This window comes from Cydia amplana, chromosome 27 (genome assembly GCF_948474715.1).
Source record: "Cydia amplana chromosome 27, ilCydAmpl1.1, whole genome shotgun sequence".
NCBI classification, from domain to species: Eukaryota; Metazoa; Arthropoda; class Insecta; order Lepidoptera; family Tortricidae; genus Cydia; species Cydia amplana.
This window is the reverse complement of record NC_086095.1, coordinates 5,533,845-5,554,013: the sequence shown is the minus strand read 5'-3', so window position 1 is coordinate 5,554,013 and position 20,169 is coordinate 5,533,845. Positions and strand designations below refer to the sequence as shown.

General features: G+C 37.1%; 2 protein-coding genes across 2 annotated transcripts in view; one reads left to right on the top strand and one right to left on the bottom strand.

Annotated features, from left to right (window-relative positions):
- The window catches only part of LOC134660520 (uncharacterized), a 347,206-nt gene extending 341,019 nt beyond the window's left edge, over nucleotides 1–6,187 (top strand). Inside the window, exons 12-16 of the mRNA XM_063516294.1 lie at nucleotides 787–885; nucleotides 2,140–2,259; nucleotides 4,795–4,917; nucleotides 5,679–5,780; nucleotides 6,042–6,187. Of these exons, the coding sequence (XP_063372364.1) occupies nucleotides 787–885; nucleotides 2,140–2,259; nucleotides 4,795–4,917; nucleotides 5,679–5,780; nucleotides 6,042–6,133 (536 nt within the window). The 3' untranslated portion in view covers nucleotides 6,134–6,187. The remainder of the gene's footprint in view (nucleotides 1–786; nucleotides 886–2,139; nucleotides 2,260–4,794; nucleotides 4,918–5,678; nucleotides 5,781–6,041) is intronic.
- A 5,869-nt stretch (nucleotides 6,188–12,056) lies between these two features.
- Nucleotides 12,057–20,169, bottom strand: part of LOC134660422 (proteoglycan 4-like) — a 42,728-nt gene continuing 34,615 nt past the window's right edge. The window contains exons 5-11 of the mRNA XM_063516163.1: nucleotides 18,948–19,052; nucleotides 15,210–15,338; nucleotides 13,803–13,925; nucleotides 13,356–13,490; nucleotides 13,054–13,113; nucleotides 12,532–12,972; nucleotides 12,057–12,133 (exon numbers count right to left, since the gene is read on the bottom strand). Of these exons, the coding sequence (XP_063372233.1) occupies nucleotides 12,057–12,133; nucleotides 12,532–12,972; nucleotides 13,054–13,113; nucleotides 13,356–13,490; nucleotides 13,803–13,925; nucleotides 15,210–15,338; nucleotides 18,948–19,052 (1,070 nt within the window). The remainder of the gene's footprint in view (nucleotides 12,134–12,531; nucleotides 12,973–13,053; nucleotides 13,114–13,355; nucleotides 13,491–13,802; nucleotides 13,926–15,209; nucleotides 15,339–18,947; nucleotides 19,053–20,169) is intronic.

Here is a 20,169-nt window from a genome sequence, read left to right as displayed (position 1 = left end):
GTTTATTTGATAACCGCACGAGACAATTTTGTACACCTGCATAGAGGGTAAAACATAGAGATCAAATGTATAAATTAATGTATCTACCATCTTTCATGTTACCTATGTTTAACAAAATAAATGAAAACTGAAACTGAAACCGTCTGAAAGGTCATCAGTATAAGCTGGTGTCTCGCAGGTCCTACAATAATCCTCATAGACACTTCTTTAGCAACAGAGTGGTCAAAGCTTGGAACAAACTCCCAGAAGACGTAGTATCGGCCCAAAGTGTCAATGAGTTCAAGGACAAATTAGATAAGCACAACGCAAATTCTACTCAGCACGGAAAACTCTGTTGATGACTCTGGATACAGGCATTATCAGTTATTTCAACTGCCTGCCTGCTTTATAAATAATAAATAATAATAAATAATAAATAAAATACAATATACGAGAAAACTCTCCTAAACCATGCCATGGCTAAGAACCTTAAAGGGACCCACTGATTAACAGTCCGCCGGACGGAATCGGCCTGTCAGTTGTTCGGAACTGTCAAAATTTTGTTCTAACTGACAGGCCGATATCGTCCGGCGGACTGTTAATCAGTGGGCCCCTTTAGACATCGGCATATGCTGAGTGGCATCCATTTTGGTGTTAGAATATATTAGAATAAGTTAAGTATTAGGTAAAGTTTTATGTTTTACGCCAAATAAAGTATTTCTATTTCTATCGCTGCATCCGATTCGTCAGCAAACTGCTTCAAGCGGGCTCCGATTCGTATTGATGTTTCTTGTCTGTCTGTTACAGCGACCTCTTTAACTCCTGAACGGTGTCCCATCTTCGGCCGGTACAGCGTGGTCAGCTCTTTAGCGGACTCCAGGCGGAGGCGACAGCAGATGACTATAGGTACGTGGTATATTGTCTACAGAGTGGTACATATATATAGATAAAAAATATAAAGATAAAAAACAGTTTATTGCCACAACTAGAAATCTTACATTCTTACAACTAGAAATCTTACAATTAGAATAAACACCTTAAACATAGTAGATAGGAACTAACATTAATTTGAATTTCATATTGTTATAGGCAATGGGTACCAGTCTCAGCCTGTGCTAGATATATGGCATGCATATATCCAGCGCTGATTTTCAGCCTGGTCCCTTTCTATATATATATATATATATATAGATATACGTATAACATATATGTATATTTTTTTTTTCTTTCCGGTCGGTCTGTTTCACTACGGCTAACTAAGAATAGGTTGCAAGATGTGTGCGACTGTACCTATACAAATATACATAAATTGTTTGTGTGAGAGTGTACGTGTGTGTGTAATTAATTAAACTTTGATTTAGATTATTGATTTTATTTGATTTCCTGTGAGCTAGTTAGGATAGGGTATTTGACTGTGTTTAAAATAAAGTTACTTAACCTTTTCGGCGCCGTGTCAAACACAAAAGCTGTCGCGCTGACGCCAAGTGTCATAACTGAAATTGAACTTTATGCGTATGCACGTTGGTCTATATGTTGCTCTGTAATATGTGACCGATTAATCGGTCTTTGGCGTTGAACCTACGGTGCGGATATATCGGTCATTGGCGTCCAAAAGGTTAACTCTGACAAACTATATTTGTCCCCGTCTATTTAATAGTTATTTGTACAACAAGAGATCAAAGTTTCATATTTCTTCGAGTGCTTATTTTGAGTCCCGTGCAAGCGAAAGATTCTATACTAGATTCAATCTAATTTAGAATCTTGAGCGTAGTAAGCGACTCAAAAGCGCACGAGATGTAAATAACTTTGATCTCGGCTAGTTCACAAAACTTTTCACCTCAGCAGTGAGAACATATTAGAGAACCCGAAAAATGTATTCCTTCTTCATCACTTACCTCTATTCAATCATGTTTTCTTAAGATATACCAACAATTAAGTTTTCACCTCAGCAGCTCGAACAAGGGTACTTTGCTATTTAAAAACAGTGAGCAAAATCGCATTTTGCTAATTTTGTCTCTCTCAGTGAGCAAAATGCGATTTTGCTCACTGTATTTAAGTAGCAAAGTAGTCAAAGTACCCTTGTTCGAGCTGCTGAGGTGAAAAATAAATTATTTTACACCATGCATGAAATAAAGCACCAGAAAAACTTGAATTTTCCAGGAGACACTGAAAGCGCGGAAATTGAACCAAAATGCGTTCCCGGCGTATACGACAGCGCGAGTATAGGGTGCGGCGCGGCTCAGGACAGCATCGAGTTCAAGTCCGCTTGCCCCAGTACTGGTACGTATATCTAGACACGCGGTAGCGTGTCCAGCCAAGTTCAAAGAAAAAGGAACTGGCGACGCAGCAACCGTGTGTAATATTACACGAACCATTTCGAGCTACTTTTGACCTCTTCTTTATATTAACTAGAATCATACTACTACTACTTACTACTACTTACTTGGCTGGCGCGATGACCCAAAATGAGTCTTGGCCAAGGCTCGGAACCGGTTTTTTCTTCATACAAAAAATACCGGTATTATTCCGTTCTTTTTCGTTCTTTGGTTAATTATTCCATTTTTAATGGGACAATCTAATAATAAATAAATAAAATAAATATTGGGGGACATCTTACAACCTAGCCCCAAACTAAGCAAAGCTTGTACTATGGGTGCTACGCGACGATATACATACTTATATAGATAAATACATACTTATATACATAGAAAACATCCATGACTCCGGAACAAATATAAGTGTTCATCACACAAATAAATGCCCTTACCGGGATTCGAACCCAGGACCATCGGGTTAGCAGGCAGGGTCACTACCCACTAGGCCAGACCGGTCGTCAATAATAAGAAGTTGTTACCATCTTTGCAATAACCCAGTCTCATTGTCCACCCAAACTTCAATCCATAGACCGGTATACTGTTCACTTTTTCTACAATAGTCCCAATGCCTGCTGCGACCGGTTCATGGGTGTCTATTGTTGCACCTGTGAACGGGTCCCAGCAGGCGTTCTACATGACATTAAAGCTCTCCAAAGGGCCTCTACGTGTTGGATCTATATCCCCAGGCAAGCCTATCAAAAGACCGGGATTATAGGCCCGTGAAAGCCAAAAAGTTCTTACCTTAAATACATGATTCAGTCCTACGTAAAGAGCATAATAGTATTTTATGCAACCGTTGTTTAAGAGAGGTCAAAAAAGGCGAGTGGCGTGAGTAACAATTTGAAGCGAAGCTGAAAATTGTTAATAAAGACGCCACGAGTATTTTTTGACTCAGTTAAACAACGTTGCATACAATACTTTTTCTACGACCTAGCACTTACTTTGAAATAAAATTGTAGCAAAAATGGAGGGTACGGGCGGGAAAAGAATGAATGAATGAACGAAATTAAAAAAAAACATGTCTATGGTTCACTTATTTGTCAGAGATGACATTTAAAATAAGGTTGACAACACTGTATTTCATTCAATATTTTTTAAGTGGTCATTACACGAAGTATCGTAAAAGTACCAAAAAGATACTGCGTGTATGCACAAATACTTTTTTGGGGAATAGACTAAAGACTTGTCTTGACAACTATAAGGTAGGGTTTTAAAGGTGTGTGCACGACCCTTTAAATGACAAATAAAAGTACGGGAGTAGAAAAAATAATTTAAAACATTTGGCTATGTTGGGTTTTACAAAAACCTTCTGTTATGTTGTGCCTTCAACACAAGAGCACGCCGCTTTGCTCGCTCCAGAGCGGTATCACGCCAGCTAAATATCGTTGGGGGACAGTGGAGGCAGATCTCCGTGAGCTCGGCGTTGGCGAACTAGAATCATAGAGAAATATTAAGTAAAGAGGGAGTGTCTCCATACATCAGTTTTCTTACCAAAATGCGAGTTATTTAGAATAGAATAGAATAGAATAGAAATAATTTTATTCGTGAGCACAAACACAAAATAGAAACAGATGTAACAGATATAACAGAGATATAACAAGAGATGACAAGAGATATAACTTCCGTGTTTTCGTAGTCGACATCTAACGGCAAGGTAGTGGAACTATCTGTACCGCTACTTGACAGTCCTCTTTATCGCTGGAATATAGAGAGGTTAGATAACATAATTTCGACTTATAACACTTTCTCGGGTTTTGTACACATATTTAATTACACAAACGGGTCTACCGCGATATAATTTCATTGTTTTCACCTTGAATTCTGACGTTGCAGCTGAGTTGCACCAGCTGTGGTCACGGAAAGACTGACGTCCCAACAACGTTTAGTGGTGTTTTATTTATATCTCCGTTGACATTTGTTGGGACGTCAGTCTTTCCGTGACCACAGCTGGTGCAACTGAAAAGTCGGAATTAAAGGAAAATTATGAAATTATATCGCGGTAGATCCGTTTGTGTAATTAAATAAAATTTCGACTCTCTCGTTTGAGGTAGACCCTCAGATTGTGAGTAATTCTGGTAGTGGCGCCCCCTACGCAGAGCTGCGCGTAATATTCCCTTAGATCCCATAGATTCCCTTAGATAGATACACAGACAATCCAACCTCTAGACATAGCATAGTCGCGCTACCCCCTCTGCCACACATACGGTAGCGTTACTCCATCTTCGAGTCAATCCCGTGCCGTGATTGGTCCGTGTCTTTGAACGGACCAATCACGGCACGGGATTCGCTCACCTCGTCCCCCCGCACCCCCGTATTTTTGGCAGCATCGGTTTCATGAAAGAATTGGCCTAAGCTCAGTCTAGAGGTTGGATTGTCAGTGGATAGATATTGTATCTAACTTTTGAGTATGAGATTCAAAAGTGAAATATTTTTTTTTTAGTGTATACCTGCTACGGCAGCTGGCAGTCCGGCGGCACCGGCTACGTGGTAGCGGCCCCAGCGCAGCCGCGCAGTACGCGCCTGCGCACAGTCTGTATCGTGTACGAGCACCACAATAACAACGGTATGTAGATTACGTAGATAACTAGCATAGGAAAAAAAGTCTAGAATACAAACTGCTTTAATTATCTTCACCATTAAGTAAGTCAATCTTCTTTTCACCACACCAGATCTAAAGGCTCTCTTTATCCTTTTAAAACTGATGAAAAAGTTGTATTTTATCCACAAGAATAGCAAAGTTGATGCAAATTTTGAGTTGTTTACTCATCTTCAATCTGTTATTGACTAGCGACCCGCCCCGGCTTCGCACGGGTTAACAAATTATACATAAACCTTCCTCTTGAATCACTCTATCTATTTAAAAAAACAGCATTAAAATCCGTTGCGTGGTTTTAAAGATCTAAGCATACATAGGGACAGACAGACAGCGAGAAGCGACTTTGATGAAGTGACAAGTGATGAATGGATAAAGCTTACCTACTTATTTCTCTGTCTCTGATAACAAAAGTAACTTATGTAATGTAATTTTAAACACTATTTTAATATTGTTTATTTATTTATTTAAACTTTATTGCACAAAATATATACAACAATGTACAAATGGCGGACTTAATGCCAAATGGCATTCTCTACCAGTCAATCATAGGGCCAAACAGAGATACCTTCAATTGGTGCAGAGAGAGTAAATATATTGAGTGAGTTAAGAAAAGCAAACTATACTTATAAATTACGTAAATAAATAAAATATATATAAACTACCACATATTTATAAAATACATACTATAAATATAATAATGATGGATTGATTGTTATGTTATGTTACAGAGACCCATGGAGGCACGCTGTCTCTGAGCATCGTGTCGCACTCGTGTGATCGCGCGGCGTCGCCCGGACCGCCGGACAAGGCCTACAATCTGACACTCAATGGTACGTACCAACCCATTAATGACATATAAATACTAATATAGTATTTTAGAAAACGTTGGCTTTTTTCATTTCAGAGCGATTCGATACGAAACATTCGGTCATTTTCCAAAAAATAACTAAAAACTATTTCCTGCCATACAAATTTAGCTTTTTAACCGTTATTTAGTAATTTTGACAGGTTCCTTCCCCGTTCTGAACGTCAGTTTCAGTCCCAATTTCCAGAATTGAAAACAGATTCTCACCCTGTCTCTTTCCTTCCAGGTACGTGCGAGCAGAGCAGCAAGTACAACAGCCTGGCGCAGCGCCTCGCGCCTGCGACCCTCTTGCTCGCTCTCGCGGTGACTATTAGATGATACGGCAGCCGCTAGAGGGCGGGAGGGAGCTCTATTAACCTACTTCATGTGTGAACTACATGTTCACTGATTATCGACCTTAGGGCAAAGGTATTAGGTTCAAAATGTGTCGGTTATAATTGAAATTACGATTTTTGTGTAATACATCCGAGACTGCACAGACTTGAACAGAATGCGAGGAAGTGTCTTCATAGACGTCATATTTTCATACAGATGTAGTGTATAATTATTTTCCATCGTATTTTCACACAAACGTACGAACGTATCTTACTATTTCAGTCAGTCTCGGTACAAAAAATACTAAGGTACCAGTCTCTCTCGCTATTTCGTAATTCCGTAAGCAATTCGTATAGGAGGTGCAATCGCGTGTTGCTTGCCCTTAGTGTAAGGCGTGAGTGGACGCTCGCTCGGCGACGCGTGCAGCGTGGCTGTGTGCTCGCGCGTGATGTGAGCAGCGTGCACTAAGGCCGCTCCTATACGTGCGCATTTGTTTAACATGCACGCCGCACGCCGCCCCGCTGCACGCACAACAAGAGCGTCCACACAGGCCTTACACTTAGAGTGTGTCAAAGACGCGTAGTCTTAGTAAGATGGCATATAGTCGAGAAATTGGGCCGGGTTCCACCGTGGCGGGGTGGCCGAGGGGTTCAAGGCGTTAGCCCGGATTGCTAAAGACGCCGGTTCGAATCCGACCTTCACCACTGGAGGGCTTCGTCAATTTTTCTTTAATATATGACATCTATATCAAATATCATATAAAAAAAAAAAAAGTTTATTATACTGAGGTTGATTGAAATAGCATGGCAAATATGACCGTTTCCGAGAAAATACGGTTGAAAACAATTATGCACTACACCTGTAGAAATTTGACATGACCATTCTTTGTAATTGCAAATCTCATGCAGAGTTGGCTGAGTCTGACACTAAAGTCGAGTTGGTCAGTTTTAACTGACTTTTCGTACACCTGGTCAGTTATAACTGAGAAATTGTACACCTAATAAACTTACCCATTGCAAAGACAAGGTCCAGAATTCTAGATAGTCAGTCAGTCTGTACACAAAGATTGGTAGAATGGACAGATTGGAAATCTAGACAAGATATAATCAGTTTTTTAACGTTCTGGGTTTTGCGAGATATATATCTGGGACCTATTTCACTAACTTGAAAATTAAGACCTGGGGCCTGTTTCTCGAAAGCTTGTAACTTGTAATACAAGCGGAAGTCACTTTTTGACAGCTTTTGTTAGAAAGGGACTTCCACTTGTCTTACAAGTTACTAGCTTTTGAGAAACGGGCCCGGGACAGTGATAATTTTCTGTACATTTCTAAATTGCTTAGTAACGACGGTATATAACGTCATTGTTTACTTGAACAAGCAATGTATTGTCAATGTCAGGCGACAATTGTCCGTTTAGTTTCGAAAAAAGTTCTTTTTTCGTAACCGGTTACGAACGGAGAAATATTTATTCAATAATCATTCTTAATATTATACAACTAATTGAGAGCCAACAGGAGTGGTCATTTCTCCATACAAACGTACTCGACTGTTTCCTCCGTGGGTTTTGAAGCTAGAGCAATGATTTTTTGAACATAGATTAATATTGTCAATATCTTGATATTTTTGATTTTTAAGGCGCTAGAGCCCTTCAAAAATGGCCAAAATGGCCTAATTGACTATGCCGCAATGAGAGGCGTGGTATTCAAAACTGATATGAATTAGCCAAAAAAGCAAAACGGTGCGACATAGATAATTTCATAATCATTTAGATTTCCAAATTTGGTTACGATTGGTTAAGTTTTGGAGGAGGAAACAGTCGAGTACGAAACCTCGATTTTTGAGATTTTTACGCAGGATTTTTCGCCTTGTCCTTATTGCACTAGTTTAGGAGCCGCTTCCGTTAGCGAGACGGGTATATTTACCTAAAATATTTAAATATCAGCTCCTGTTTCGTCTTAATTTGTACATGAACATATCTGACGGACGTCTTACAAAAATGCTGGATTATTCTATGAATCTTTGTGTAAATGTATTTTAATAGAACTCCTTTTCTTATCTATTTGACACTAAAATACTTGTAGGTAACAAGTGGATTGCTTTTTGTGATAATGTTATTTTTGTTTTCGGCAGCTATTTTTGGGCAGGTTAATTACTTTTTTTAATGGTTCTGAAGCTATTCTGTTTAAGATAAATGTTTTTGGGAACTTTATTTTTGGATTATTACGAGTAATAAGAATTTTTGACAGATTTCGAAATTTAAAAAAGCTTTTTGATATTGTATGTACCTTCGTTATTTACAATACTCATTAAAACTGTATTAGTTAAGAATTAATTGTACATATATTAATTGTAAACAAAGCTTCCGAACCATACAAAAATGTTTTCTTAGGTATTTATTTTCTTTTTTAATGCTTTTATTAGTTATTATTTTACTATAAAATAGTCTTTAGGATAGGCCAAACAATACAATGTTGAAAAGAAACGAAGTAAAAGTAAAGTGTAAATAAAAAAATGGTATAGAATTTGATTAAAAAGCGATTTTTAAATAATGTTACTTACGGTATTTGTATCTTAATGGGATGTTTTATATTTTAAATTTAGACCCTGTTGATTCTCGCCTAATATTTTATACGAAAAATGTTAAATATTTTGAAATTTTTTGCTAGTTACGAGTTTTGAAAATGTAATAATAGTTACGAAAGTGGAATTTTTTACAAATATTTAATTATAAATTGGATCATTTTCACATATATATATTGATCACTCACTTCACTCAATCAAGGTGATTTTATTCACAGTTTTCAGACCTTGAAATTAATGTGTTTCACTTGTATATTTTTAATAAGTGCTCAGAATTCATGCTATTGCTACATAGGATTTTATTTTAAATACAACCATTATGATTTATTAAAAACTATCGCATTTATTAATAAAATCTTTGAAAAGTTCGTTATAAGTTTTAGGCGAGGACAACACAAGATGTAATTATACTATAGTATCCTTTATTTATAGACAAAACACGCTTTAAGTATACACTTTGTACTGTATGCTTGGTATATCGAGCGGCATATGTTATATCGGTGTCATGTCTTATCATGTCGTTTATCGAACGATATCTTGTCGCGATAAAATAAGAGACATGAAGACTGTTGTTCAAATGTTGTACTGTTTTGAAACATTTTCGCTGTATTATGAGGAAAATTGTATTTTTTTTGAAAGGCATTATATTAATGTCAATTATAAGCTGTTTAATCAATTTCACTCTAAAAAAACTTTTCATTCTTGTGAATTAGAAACTAACGAGAAGCAAGTAGGTTTCTCTAACGAAATACAATGTTTTTTGGTAGTGTTTCTTTAGGTACTGTTCTAATCAGTTTCCTAAATATTTTATACCTTTGCCATAAACATTTAGTCATGTTTCGATACGGTACGACATTTCGAGTAATGAAAACCGTACATATTGGTTTAAGTGTAATATAAATTAGATAGGCATAAATTTAGAGAAATTATGCTCAGAAGAAAGACCGTGGTTTTTTATTTATTGAAACGTCCGTAAAGTTTTGTGCGTCCATAAGGCATAAACTACGTAGACGGGCACAGTTTGAAGCTTCTAGTTATAGTGTATTTTATTTAACTTCTTTTTATGGAAATTATGTAATAATTCCTTGCCATACTAAAAAGTTTCGTAACTAACTTTATAGTTCCGATAAAGTTAGTTACGAAACGGAAAAATATATTTTATTTACATTTGGAATACGTTTTTCTTTTAACAAAAGCAGGTTAAAATGTACTGTAGAACAACCAGTGTTAACAAATCAAAGTGTGCCCGTTAGACTTACGCATTTATTATTTTAGAAGAAAAACGGCGCAAAAGTGGCTTTTTGGGTTTATAAAAATGAGCTTTTAAATCAAACGCTCTAGTTAACTATTAATTCCTCCTTAAATGCCACTTTTGTCCTGTTCTTTTCAAATCTGGTTTTCAGAAAGAAATCTTAAAATAATTGACTCTCGAAGATAACCATCTGCATATGTGTCATTGGACCATTTCTATTGTGCAGAATTAAGTTTAAATACCCATTTAATTGAATGCATTCATTACCGGCATTCTATAATCCCGGATATCTTTTAATGCTTTTAATACATATAACTGTTCTTTTGACATTTACTCGTAACGTAACACTAACCTTCTTTGCGTTCACTAAAAGACACTGGGCGAAGGCCTCAAAATGTAAGAATACTTATATGCATTAAAGTCACCAAGTCAGCAAAACAAAAGGCTAACAAACAATCATAATTTAAAATCAAACTAAATAAGAAATTTTTATTATTAATGTTTAAACAGATTTCAAGAAGAAAACCAGATACTATCAGCTATTATTATAGGCTTTAGAATTATGATTTACCAGTTTTATTTTACAACCAGTGCTTTTCCTCGTGAATCTTGACCAATAGTAGTTAAAAGTATACCTATTTGCTCATAATTAACAAAAAATAGCGCGGAATTTTATTTGTGATAAAGAAAATATTATAAGAAAAAATATGTAAATATTGACTAGACTCAAGTTCCTCACTTTTGTTTCTCTGACTCTGATTTTTGTGATACTCTGAGTTTTGGTTGATTAGGTTTAAGTTTGGCCTTCGGCCGCCACAACTATTATTTACCTCGATATCAAATGATTTAGTTATGTACTACTTATTCTTTCGCAATTTTTCATAAGGGCATTTTTGTATACCGAGAACATCTCATAAGCAGTTACGAAAGTTACAAAAGTGGAATGATTTTGTATTCGTAACTATCTTTTCGTAACTCTGTTAAAGTTGTTCAAAGGATACTTTAATATAATAGTAACTTGATGTTTTTAATAATGCCTTTGAAATATTACGATAAAATATATACTTAAATCAAAATAAAGTATGGCGGCCGAAGGTTGGAATTGATGACGTCTGTGCTTGCCTACAATGAACCTATTATTTTAAAAGAAAGATTTAAAATATAAATAAGTAGCCGAAAAGACTATTGTACATAAAACTAGCTGGATAACTTATATAACTATACATACAATCATATTTTATAAGTATAAACACATTTTTAAAATAAACTACAGGACAAAAGTATTAATTTAAAAAAATAACCGACGATAATAAATAGCGATAGATTTATGAATAGATTTAAAGAAGCGGTCTTTAAACATTTTCGTTAAAAAAAGTGCACATTAAAAAGTAAAACACTGTAGCACTTAAGACATTTTTTTAAACAAATTTACAATGTGAATAAAACGCACTAAGGATTTATGTAAAAAAATATGATGTAATACTCTATGGGATTGTAATTTATTGGCATGTAAATATTTTGTTTTTTCGGGCTAAATGTGGTTTCTTCGCTGTTTTGTGTATTTAAAATATACGTCTCAGTCAACTGGGAAGCGTCGCCGATAAAATAAATTTTTCTGAAAGCTGTTTTTTAAAGTCTAGATGCTAGTCCTTTAAGCCATCTGACAGCTGTCGCCGGAGACGTTTATCAGTTGTCTAAGCGCGTTAGGCGTTTTTCCTTCGCCAACTGTATAGAACGTTTTGCTAATCCGGATCCCCCGCATTCGCCATTTTGGAAAACTTCACGAGAAGAGATACGAGTTGTAACTATTACCGTGTAAGCCTATTATTATATTTTGATTACTGAAATATATTTGAAAATCAATTTTTGTTTTATTTATTGGTGTGTGTGTTGTCTTCTTGCCCAGGTTCAGACTTGTCGACTCCATTTTATGATTAAATAATAGTTGAGGAAGCTATAACTTAAAATCTTTGGCACAGTAGCTTATTAAAAAAACTCATAGACGTTTTCGAAGATACATAACACATAAACCATAAGTTGACGGCTAAACCTAAAAAACTAGAGTAAGTACAAATGAATCCTATTATTATTATTTTAATTATTGTATATGTTGTATTGTTCTAGTGGTTCATATGTCCATTCTTCATCGTCTTCCGAATCTGGTGTGTCACCTGAAATGATTTATTTTTTATAATAACTAAAAAAGTTATATCTGTATACTAAGCTTGAAAGATAACAATTTGACTAGTCGATTTATTAAATAATGCAGAATTGAGAGGCAAAATTAATTTGTTTCAATGTTTCTCTTTGCGACACCCGTCAACTCCCACGTGTGTGACGTCACCATAAGCGTTCTGGCTCAAATTAGAGCCCTTGGGATCTGACAGGTTAATATTCATTCCTTAAAATGTTTTCTCCCTATTTCGCAACTAGTTACGAAAGACTAAACATACTTACAAGAAGGTTTAATCATTATACCAAGATCGCCTCTCTGTGCATATTATTTAAAAGTAATAAAACAAACATTTTTTTAGCTAACATTTAAACACAATTTAGCTACTAAACATACCATCAGCCATCTGATATATTGGCATATCATCCTCTAGCACTGGATCCGGCGGTAATGGTCTCCCGGGTTTTGGCAGCGCACGATTTTGAATCGGCGACTTTTGGACTTTTTGTTTCACAGGGGCCAACTTTGGGGCCTGTTGTGTTTCTGTTAAAACATGGGGCCATTTTGAATTTTGTGAAGCGTTCGACACAGTTGGCTGCGGTTTTTTCACTAAAGGAGGTTTCGTTGGTGATATAGCAGGTTCTATAGGTTTAGGAGTTTTTAAACTCGTTTCTATCTTTGGTAGAATTAGTTTCATTTGATTTGGTTGAACACCAGGTTTGGCAGCAATTAGTGGTTGTTTTGGTTGAACTGAGTTTGTGGGTTGGATCGGTTTTGTTTGGAGTTTTGGGGGGTTTTTCGTTTCTAATGTAGCCTTCGGGGAAGATGTTGCTGTGTCTGAAAATAAGTCAAAATCAATTAGCTCACTGAAAAGAGTGCAAAGTAATTAAAATTAAAGACTAAATAAAGTAAAAATACCTTTTCCAATGTTCCTGTTCTTGAAAATGTTCTTCAATTCTGACATTGGAGATTCAGTAGCTGTAATAAAAAGTAAATGACATTTGTTTCTTTGATCAAATAGATTTGATCAAAGATTTGTTTCTGACCTATTCAGGCATATGTTGGGCATATATTTTATATTGTCTGTTTTCGATAAGACCGATTTTTAAATGAGTATGAAAGTTATCTAATAGACTATAGACAATAAGCAGGCACACTTTTGCTTGAAAACCACCAAATAGTGTATTTTACCACGATCTACAAATTACGATATGCCTTACCAGTATTCTTAGGTATGGTACTGGGTTTAAAGGCGGGTGCAGAAGAAGCGGCGGAAGCGGAAGCGGGTTTGGCCGGGCGCTTCAGGGACCCAGGGAGGCTTTCTGCGTCTACCTGCTTCGGTGGACGAGCTGGTGCTAAGGAATAAAAAAAAAACATAAACAAAAAGCATGAAATAATAAAGGGTTATTTTACTTATTTTATTTAAAGTTTTACACTAGGTAAATTTAATTACTAATGTAAAAAAAATCATGAGCTCTTTCGATCGCAATAGAAGACAAGTGTTCCATGGTTTTTATTTCCATTCCATGACCATTTCCGCAGACGTTTTATGATGGTAACTGAATAGAAGGATCGAAAATATCAGTTGAGATCTTCGGTGCTAAAGATTTCGCTTAAGATATGGGAGAAAAATGCACAATGAACATTTAGCAATATACCTATGTTACCTTTTTTAGAATTCTGCACAGGCGGTGGGGGCAGCTCCTTTTTCTTGCTTCTTAAGTTGCTGGAGCCGGTGATGGAGAGTCTCAAGTTTGTAGCCATGGACGCCATGCGCGACTGCTTTTTACCTGCATACGGGGACGAGGTTGGAGTCAGGTAAGGCCGAGTGTAGTTATGTTTTTTTTTAAATATTGGACAATATTACACGAATCAAGCTGGTAGTCCCACAGTAAGTTCAATAAGGCTTACCGCAGCTTACATGTGTTTTACGTCCAGTTAAACTCATAGACGTTTGTAATTTTATGTCTCAGTACCTACTTTATTACATAAAAAAAACATGCAAACACCCATATAAAACAAACAAAGTGATAGTAAGTAATTTATTTCGAAGCTTAAACAAAGTGATATTCAAATAATTACCTATAAAATTTTAAAAAGACAAATATGTAAAAAGTAAAATAACTGTTTAAAAAAAAAGACAAAAGTATTCTCAGTTCTGTGGCTGGTAAAATTTGTTTCCTATTTTATGACAACAGTTGCGAGTAGGTATACTTGGTCAACCAGATCTTGACAGTAGAAAAAGGCGGCAAGTTTGAAAAATGTAGGCGCGAAGGGACATCGTCCCATAGAAAATTTGAATTTCGCGCCTTTTTTTACTGACAAGATTTGGTTGACCAGTACGGATATGATGGTCGTTCTTGTCTACGTGACAGCGTGATAAAACGGTGTCCGTCACTTTCTTTCCCACGGTGTTAAACAGTGACAGTTATTTTATCACGTGGATAAAGATGGATAAAGCTATCCATAATAGGCTGGCTGCTATACCTACCTACCCAGAGTTACGAAATAGGAAATTATAATTACCTGCTGTAAACATTACTTACGTGGAATAGTTTCGGCAGGATCCATTTCTGAAAAAAAAAAGGATTGTTTCTAAATATAAATATAGGTACTAGGTCAAGCAAATCTTGTCAGTAGAAAAGGGCGGCAAATTTGAAAAATCGCGGGTTAGCAACACTATGTTTGAATTGCTCGAAAATCGCGTGTCATTTATATCTTATCTGTGGAATTGTTTTTAACCCCCGACGCAAAAAGAGCGGGGTGTTATAAGTTTTACGTGTCTGTCTGTGTATCTGTCTGTGGTATTGTAGCTCCCAAACGGATGAACCGATTTTCGTTTAGTTTTTTTTTGTGTCATAGATAATTTTATCCCGAGTGTTTGCCATGTTTCATGAAAATCTGTTCAGCCGTTTGAAGATCATCAGCTCTTATAATCTTATAAGGAGGATGAGTCAATTATACATAGTGCTGCAGACATTTTGGACTAGTCATTGAGTTTTCACTTCTGTCGGCAATCCCGGAGTGCAACCCGTTGTCTTTTTAATTTTAAATTTTGGTTAGGTTATGTTTACATTTCTTCGTTGTTCTGTTGGTACTTATTTCTCTATGGTTATTACCATGTGGCAGGGGTAACGGAGGTCTGTCTCTGATGCTCCGTATGGTTGCCTCGCTCTCAACTGCTGCTGCCAACTCACAGGCCTCTGAAAACATCATTCATTGTTTATCTATCAAGTGGGCTGCAAGTGATACGTTTCTGCTCTAGGGCGTTTATTTTCCAACGTTCTAAAAAGTTAGTAAAGTTAGACCAAGAAAAGTCTGCAACCATTTTGATAGCACACGCAGTGCAAGTGTTATTTACGTCATGATTTCATAGAAGTTTGACGTTTAGAATATGTTATCCCACCAAAAACATTTTCATGTAAAATGTTGCCAAGACGAAACCATAAGGCTCGCACTGACAAAAAGTTATCAGATATCTTGTAGAGCCAAGCTTCTAACTCTACAGGCCCTACCTTCACAGACTCTACACCTTAGTCAAAATATGTGGCTTGGCCGTTTCGTGACATGGGCGTAAGGTGAAAAATGTATTCACTATTCATTATTTTTTATTATAAAATAGTTCTTGTAATGAAACGGCCAAGCCACATATTTTGACTAAGGTGTAGAGTCTGTGAAGGTAGGGCCTGTAGAGTTAGAAGCTTGGCTCTACAAGATATCTGATAACTTTTTGTCAGTGCGAGCCTTATGGTTTCGTCTTGGCAACATTTTACATGAAAATGTTTTTGGTGGGATTTCACATCTTTTTGTAAGTTGCTTATGACAATCTTCCGATTTAAAGGGTTGCGGGTGATTTACTAATAAAAATCCTGAAATACGTACTTGGGGGGTATCTTTTATATACAATCTGCTTTTTTACTGATTCCCCATACAAACTTCAACCCCCTTTTTCCCCTAACGCCTTTTTCTACCCCTTTTCACCCTTACGGGGTGATTTTGGGGTTGAAACTTTTTTATATCCTTCCCCATAACAATAACTATCTACATACCAAATTTCAACTAAATCGGTTCCGCGGTTATCGATTTCCCATACAAAATTCCACCCCCCTTTGCACCCCCTTAGGGGCTAATAATTTCAAGTTTTTGAATTATTTTGTTGTTTGTGGACTAATACTATCTCACATACCAAATTTCAGCTTCCTAGGACTTCAGGAAGTACCCTAGAGGTTTTGATGATCAACAGTGAGTGAATGAGTCAGTGACAAAATCGGGGTTTTTTAGACATTAATAAAATCCAAAGTATAAGAGCTATGCAATTGAAATTTTTTATGCTTAATAAGTCCACTATTGACATCATATCCCGATTGTTTTGTTTATCTGGTATAATCCAAACCCAAGTTAAGAGGGTTCAAAAAAACGACGAAGCGCTTCGAGAAAAGGTAGGTAGTGCCCTTGCGCTTCGCTTTGCTCGTCTTGGCGGGGGCACTACCGTGCCCCCAGATTTTTCATTTATAGGTATATTTTATTTATTTAAACTTTATTGCACAATATAGGTAACAAACAAAGTACAAATGGCGGACTTAATGCCAAAAGGCATTCTTTGCCAGTCAACCATAAAAAAAAGGTAACTTAAAACAATATAGCGATAAATAATAATAATATTTATATCTGTTAATACTTATCTATTTCTTTTTATAGTGTGCAATAAATCATTTTATTAATAATATATACTAATGGTATTAAACTTACATAGATATACTATAATTAAATCTACAGGGTGTTTCATGATCGTGGAGCGTACAGAATTCAAAGATGAGCCTAATGATGTTGTTAATTATTGTTTATCACCAATATTGATGATTATTTTTCAGATGATAAGTAGAATAATTATTTTTGCACACAATATGGTCACCCTACTCAATGTGACGTCTTGTCAGGCGTGTCTCACTCCGCGATTTCGTCGCTTTGCTACAGGTAGCTAAAAGTACATCCGTTCGGCCCCAATTTTGGGGAAAGCCATAAGCCGCGCGTGGGGCTGTCGCCACCTAGGGGCTATATCTGTGCTGATCGTAACAGACGCGTTTTGTTAGAGAGCGAGTCTTCTGTACTTAGTACTATTATTTATTCTGTGGTCTTGTCGCTTTCCATAAGCCCCCTCCGGCTGGGCGCCGCGATTCGCGCAGGAGTGTGGGAGGGGGTTATACAGCGTATGTCCAAAATCATAGGGATCAGTTGCAGAGTCAGACAAAGTCGTTCTGGATCACGCCCAGAAACCACCCTGTATATTATATTACTTTATGTACCCAGTGCAAAAAATACTATTATTACAATGGACAATTAACCAGTGAGTTTGTTGAAAAAAAGCAACTACGCAAAACACAAACATCGCATGCGCACCGCACGCACGTGCACGTGTAAGAAGCTTACACGTGCAAGAAACTTACACGTGCACTTGCAAACGTGAGCTTGGTTTGAGCACAAAAAGTAATAGTGGACCGACGCCTTTGATGTTTGCGTAAATGCCGACACCGCACAAGAACACAGTAGGGTTGTCATAGACTTTGTAATTTTGTAATTTGTTGTTTGTAATTTTTTTTTTAAAGATGTGTCCCGCCGAGTTTGTTGCCGGTCCCATATTGGGATACCCTCCTCCAATTGAGAGGGGATTTAAATCTTCTCGGGGCAGAGGTGTAGGGTTGGAGCCGGTGTAGCTTTATTTGACGATCATAAGCGCATTGTCAGAAGCGCCTGGCGTTCGTTGGCTCATTGGGTGGACGACATTCGGAAGATTGCGGGTCACTTCTGGATGATATTAGCTCAGGACCGGGACAAGTGGCGTACTAGAAGAGAGGCCTGTGCTCAACAGTAGGGGATAAAGGGCTGATATGATGATGATGATGAAGCGCATTGTAATTATGCCTACTTGAATAAACTATCTTTTATCTTTATCTTTACACAACTGCCCAAGACTTACACTTGACTTACTATAGTCTGTCAAAGGACTGTCTCATTTCAAACAGACAGAGAGTATCATACTATTTTTGTCTTACACTAGTACTAGCACCCAAAAGAAAAGGATGACTAATAGTTTTTTGTGTTCTTATTTACTGACAATTTGGTTTGACCAACTATATAAGACACGTTAGCCCTGTAAATAGTACCGAGCTACTAACAATGGCGATGTATGCAGCTCGAGTGCGTGCTCATTTATACTAGGGCTTTTCTTTTTCTAAATAAGAAAGGTTGATTTAATAGATGGTGCAGAAAATCATCGTGTAAGGCGCTTTTAAGTTTTAAAAAATGCCTTTGGTTTTTTTTTAATCTAATACAAATAGGTATTTCCCTTGCATGGCGACCCTGTGTACTCATACAGTTAATTACTATTTATAGGACCAAGCTAACTGCATGGCATTTGCAATGACAAAGTGTAGCAATGTCATCATCAATATCTACGAAAGTATGATGTTTATAATGACATTCCCTCACTTCGGTCTGTTCAAGTCAGGGAAAACTTAGCTTAGGGTGTCCAATTTCTTTGTCCAATGTGTATTTTGTCTCACAATGTGCTTAATGAGAGAGTGAGACGCAATGACATTGTACCAAGAAATTGGACAGATCCTTAGTAAGGCCTGAGTGGACGCTCGAGTTGGGCGTGCAGCGGGGGGTGTGCGGCGTGCATGTTAAACAAATGCGCACGTATAGGAGCGGCCTTAGTGCACGCTGCTCACATCACGCGTGAGCCCACAGCCACGCTGCACGCCCCGCCTAGCGAGCGTCCACTCAGGCCTTACACTTAGACGGACTCTACGTACTGTTGTAATTTCCGTTGACAACCACCAACTCGTAGATATGGCTGTCTCTGTCACACTCCGGGATTGGGTCTTTACTTTTCTTGCACGGTGGCGCGCTGTATCTTGCTAAACAAAGATATTTGGAGCTTAAACAACATTTTTTACAGTAAATGTGGTGCTAATTTACCGCCCTAGTGCGGTAACTGGCACTATACGTTCGTATGTGGAAAATTTAACCCTTAAATGCATAGTGATGCATTTATACACACAACATAAAGATCAAATTTTATACATAATTAAATAAATTTTATTTGTTCCTGTATATTATTTCAATAGTAAAATGAATAAATTTTCCGAATTATTACATAAATTTACGCAGTATTTTAATTTATAAAAAATAATTTTGTTTATAGACGAAATGTCGGAAAACTTGGAAAAACCTGTAAGTTGATGATTTTTAGTACCTATGTGATTTTGGGCAGATTTTTCGGGGTTTGTAATTATTTTATATTTACAAACTTTATTATAGGAACATCACAAATAGTGTACCTTACTGATGGCAGTTAAGATTTTTCCTATACCTACCCCTTACTAATAGCTATGTATATATTTCCAAAAATATGATTTAGCCTATGCAACTTTTAATACTGATTTCGCACGGAAAATCGATGATATATTTTTTTTTTACTAATTTTACTACAAACGGCAAACAATTATGTGAATACATACATATACATATTAATTACGGGCAAAAAGAAAAAAACATGCATTTAAGGGTTAAAGGGCCATATATGTACTGTAAAACAGTGTACCTACAATACACGTGCGAAAAGGTAGTTAGCAACTCGTGTCGATTTAAAACACTCCCTTCGGGTGTTTTAATTTATCGCCACTCGTTGCCAATTTCCTATTTTTCACACTTGTATCGTAATGTACTATTTAATACTTAATGGAAAAATACATTGCCCAGACTAGACTTGGAGCTTAGTCCACCGCTTTGCCCTTGTGAAGCGCATCTTAGGCCTGTGTGAGTTCGAGTCTCGCCTGAGATAGTGCATTTTTGCAGTACTTTATCGTCAGATCTTGGTGTCTGTGGCAGAATCGCTTTAGGGCGCGAACACGGTGCCGCCTCCGCGCCGACACCGCACCGCCGCCGCACCTCCGCGCTATGTACACGAGACGCGTAAAGCCCGGCTCCGTGCCGACACCGCACCGCCTCCGCAGGCGGTACCGTGTACACGAG